Genomic DNA, 4,634 nt, shown 5'->3' on the forward strand with positions numbered 1-4,634 from the left:
GGATTTTCTAACTCGGGAATGGAGATCTCAAGGATTTTTCTAACTCGGGAATGGAGATCCCAAGGATTTTCTAACTCGGGAATGGAGACCTCGGATTTTGTCTACTCGGAATGGAGACCTCGGGGATTTTCTAACTCGGGAATGGAGACCTCGGGGATTTTTCTAACTCGGAATGAGACCTCAAGGATTTTCTAACTCGGGAATGGAGACCTCAAGGATTTTCTAACTCGGAATTGGAGATCTCAAGGATTTTCTAACTCGGGAATGGAGATCTCAAGGATTTTCTAACTCGGGAATGGAGACCTCGGGATTTTGTCTACTCGGGAATGGAGACCTCGGGGATTTTCTAACTCGGGAATGGAGACCTCGGGGATTTTCTAACTCGGGAATGGAGACCTCGGGGATTTTCTAACTCTGGAATGGAGACCTCGGGGATTTTCTACTCGGGAATGGAGACCTTGGGGATTTTCCAACTCGGGAATGGAGACCTGGGGATTTTCTAACTCGGAAATGGAGACCACGGGATTTGGTGCAAATAGCCAACACTCCAGAAAGTGCTTCTTCCAACATTTCCACTGCCTCAATCGAACGCTGGCCCCTGAGCTGCTCAATTGACCCTCGAGGACATAAAAAGGGTCTGTCACAAGTTTCTAAAACAAAACCAACAATTTATTAATATAATAAAACCATATTTCACCAGAATTATGAACTTACTTCAGACTTCAAAATTAGAAAGAAGACATTTTGAACTGCTGTTTATATCTCTAATGGAGAGATTTCCTCTCAATTCCTCTGCTTGGAGACTTGAGTGCCATGACAGAAGTGAGGGAATCTCAGCACAGGACACACACACACAACCAAAAACCAACAGAGGTTCTAACCCTTCTTGTATGAAATTTGTAGATACATATTCTGGTGTCTCTGTAGAAAGGATTAATATACACTACTCACTACAATGTACAGAGCACTAGTTTGTTTACAGCCTTAAAGGGAACCTGTCATAGCCTCATGACTTCACTATCAGAGATCGGGCTTCACAGGCTGCCTCCAGGTGTCCTTCATTTCCTTTTGTACACCAAGAGAGCTTCCTCCATCCCAAGCGTAATGTCACACCGAGGTCTATCGTCTGTTGTGGCCAACAGTCCAAAGTGAATGCAACAGTAGTGTCTAGGGTGGCCAACCAGTAGCCCAGGGACCACATGTGGCCCTCTGAGCCCTATGAAGTGGCCCGCGACCTGCTGCTCTGGAATGGCGGGTTGGCAAGCCCAGATCTTAGGTTGCCGACCTGCCATACCACAGCATTAGTGTTGTGAATGAAGCTGGTGGTAGGAGGAAGAAAATGGCAGCGGAGCAGAGCCTCATAAGCCGATGCTTCCGCTACAGCGCCGGATTTTGTCACAGGCGAGTCTATGGCAAAGTTCGGCTAACCCTCAGGAAAGACACAGGTGCACTTAGCTGAACCCGCCGCGGTGTGGGTAAACCGCAGCACATTAGTGCGAAAGCAGTCCTTTTTATGCCGCATACACTCGATCGGAAATTCTGGCAACAAAACTGTGGATTTTTTTCAGTCGGAATTTTGGCTCAAACTTGTGTTGCATATCCATCAAGAACGCAGCGACGTACAACACTACAATGAGCCGAGAAAAATTAAAGTTCAATGATTCCGAGCATGCGTGGTTTTTTTGCGCGCCGAATTGCATACAGACGATCAGAATACCGACAAGAAACTTTTCCCGTCAGAAAATTGAGAACCAGCTCTCAAATTTTTTGCCGGAGGAAATTCCGACAAAAAAGTCCAATGGAGCCTAACACAACGGTTGGAATTTCCGACCAAAAACTCACATCGAACTGTTCTTGTTGGAATTTCCGATCGTGTGTACGCGACATTAGGTCCTTTTCACACGATCAGCCCGACCTCTATAGAGCGACAGATGTCGTTTATGCCCGCCTACCTCCAATACGAAAAACAGAAGGAATTCCGTTCCCCTTCCACCTAGGCGGATCGGAGGGCCTATAGAGTAGCCGTGAACTGTTATAGTTACATAGACACAAGTCCATCAAGTTCAACCATAAATCTGCCCGCTCCTCTCATTGTGGCCCGCGACTGGTTACCAAGTTGCTGAAGTGGCCCTCGCTTTCAAAAAGGTTGGGCACCCTTGGTCTAGATCAGGGGTCTCCAAACTGCGGCCCGAGATGTGGCCCTTTGCTAGCCTTTATCCGGCCCTTGGGCACTATACCTCCCACTGACATGAGGCACTATTCCTCCCACTGACATGATGGCACTATTCCTCCCATTGACACCAACAATGGGGCACTATATTATCCACTGATACCACTGATGGATACTATTCCTTCTACTAATAGGGGAATACTCCTCCAGCAGACTGCTTACTGATGAGAGGTTTGAACACACCTGACCTGTGTGTCCATTGTCATTGGACAGTTTAACCTGCCCTGTTTTCCACGGGTGGGTGGGTTTAAGTGTTTTGAAGTGGGATTTGCATAAACAAGTGCTTGAATAAAGGAGTTTGCTGGTTTTTACCCTACACTGAAGTACGGCTGGTGACTGGGGGGGGCTGGTGAGTGTTGGATAGTGCTGGTTCTTGGAAGCATTGATGGCGGACCTAGTCCTGGTTCGTCACAAGTACTGAATGAGGTTTTTGTTCTCATACTATAGAGTAAGTTACAAAGTTGATGAGAACATGACAGGTTCACTTTAATTCTCACGCTTTCTTTTTTTGAAACCCAACCTAGAAATGTGTTTGCCAACGGCCTTGGTTGGCCTTTCAGTCACTGAAACACGAGGCGTTATAGAAAGGTCTTTAGATATATAGGAGGTCGTTCTTGTGCCCTCACACATTCCCAGAACCCCCTCCATAACCGTCCAGAGATAACGGGAGCTCATGGGGTCTGTATGGACAAGCTGTCTATTTTTCCTTTTGGTGGCCATGCATTTCCTTCTGGCTGTATCGTCCCATGTGCGTTTTCTGCTGAGAACTTTCCCATCTGTCCTCCTTTGTCCAACATTCTGGTTGTGGTAGAGAGCTGCAAGTTTCACCCTGGCTTCCAGTTCATTGAGTCCAGAACTGGTGCTGAATTTCAGAACATTACTGTGAAGCATGGCGGGAATCCCAGACTGGCAGTTCCAGGTCAGATGGCTCAGATCTTCAATGAGTTGGGGGGTCAGTCACTATTTCTTGTACTTTCTGAAATGATGGGCTTCCAGGTTTCAGCCACAGAGTTTCTCTCAAAGTCTTCTGGGACAGATCTTCGTGTTCACATTGTTTATAGAGACGTCCCTCTTCCCACGAGTGATTGTTAGCGATGTGGTGGATCAGCGAGAGCCATTTTTCTCTGAGTAGATCCTCGCGGTTTTCAGATGTCTGGACTGACCACACAAAATGCTCATGAATTGTCCTGATCCAGGACCTGATGTTTGCACAGAACCTCGATCGGCTAGCAGCCTTTAGCCTCTTCGATATCTTCTTGGCGTACTGCCACACATCGAATTGGTGAACGACCTCGGGATGATTTTCCTTCATGGATTCTACAATATTCGTACTTCTGTCGGAGGAAAAACAAGCCACATCCAGTCCTCCTACGATAGCGCGGGACATGCATACTTGAAAGCCGCGTTTCTCTAGATCCACCAAGGAATGGCCTGGAGTATCTCCAACAATTTCAAAGTCTACAATTTTGCCTGTGATGGCGTCCGTGAGAGTGTAGATACAATGCCAGCATTACGTCCTAGTGCGCCATACTGACTGGCACCAGCCAATGACACCGGACTGTCTTGAAGTTCTTGGGTGACTTTTTATGTTCTTCCTCCCAAGCGGCATGGATTGCAGGATAGCAGTAGTATTTTTGGTAGTAACGATATTTTCTTTCCGAAATGTGCCTCAAGCCCAAATTGTCGAAGAGGTCATGGCTTCCCGATATCTGGAGGCCACTACAAACAAGGAGGCTGCCATGAGGAACGTTTCCAGCAAAGAACCTTTTCACCCTTGGTTGACTTTCCCAAATCTTAAAGAAATGTCCGTCCTCGCATTGACCTCGAATGATGACGGTGGAGCCTCTATACTCCTTGTTAAAGCTTTTCACCACTTTAGCGCAGCCCGAAGAATGCCGACACTTCACCATGTACACCAGAGAGTCCAAAGAGTCTTCAAACACCAACAGCCTCCGACCTCGGACAATCTTCTCTAGGGTGTCGCTTTCTTCAGAATCTGGATGGAGCTCTTCCACGAGGTTGTAGTCTTCATTATGGTCGGAGGACATAGAGACCGGCAGGCCGCCCGCTTCCATCGGAGGATATGGAAAACTCTGACTGCTCGTGGCGGGAAGAGCATTGTGAAAGTTGAAACTCTTCAGAAGGTCCTGAGTGTTGTAGCCAACGGCTGCAAGGCTTCCCAAGGCGTGGGTAGGCTGCTTGATGATGGGCGTGATCTGCGGCGCGCAGTAGGACTGTAAAGGAACGGATAACATGAGTACAGCCTGCGTCATCGGAAGGACGGGAGCCTGCTGCGATTTCTGGGGCGGATTCAGAAGGTTGGTATCTGTCTGAGTTCCGGCATCCACCAATACCTTCCCTTCATAGATGTTCTCCGACATCAGACATCGATTACAAATAAAAG

General features: G+C 47.6%; 1 protein-coding gene across 1 annotated transcript; it reads right to left on the reverse strand.

Moving 5' to 3' along the window:
• Positions 1–2,504: 2,504 nt before the first annotated feature.
• LOC120935812 lies at positions 2,505–4,634 on the reverse strand (the record flags this gene model as incomplete). The annotated part of the gene is given in 1 exon segment (XM_040347875.1): positions 2,505–4,634. A coding segment is annotated over 1 exon segment (887 nt), but the record flags the coding sequence as incomplete, so codon positions are not given.

The sequence above is a fragment of the Rana temporaria genome, chromosome 4, assembly GCF_905171775.1.
Source record: "Rana temporaria chromosome 4, aRanTem1.1, whole genome shotgun sequence".
NCBI classification, from domain to species: domain Eukaryota; kingdom Metazoa; phylum Chordata; class Amphibia; order Anura; family Ranidae; genus Rana; species Rana temporaria.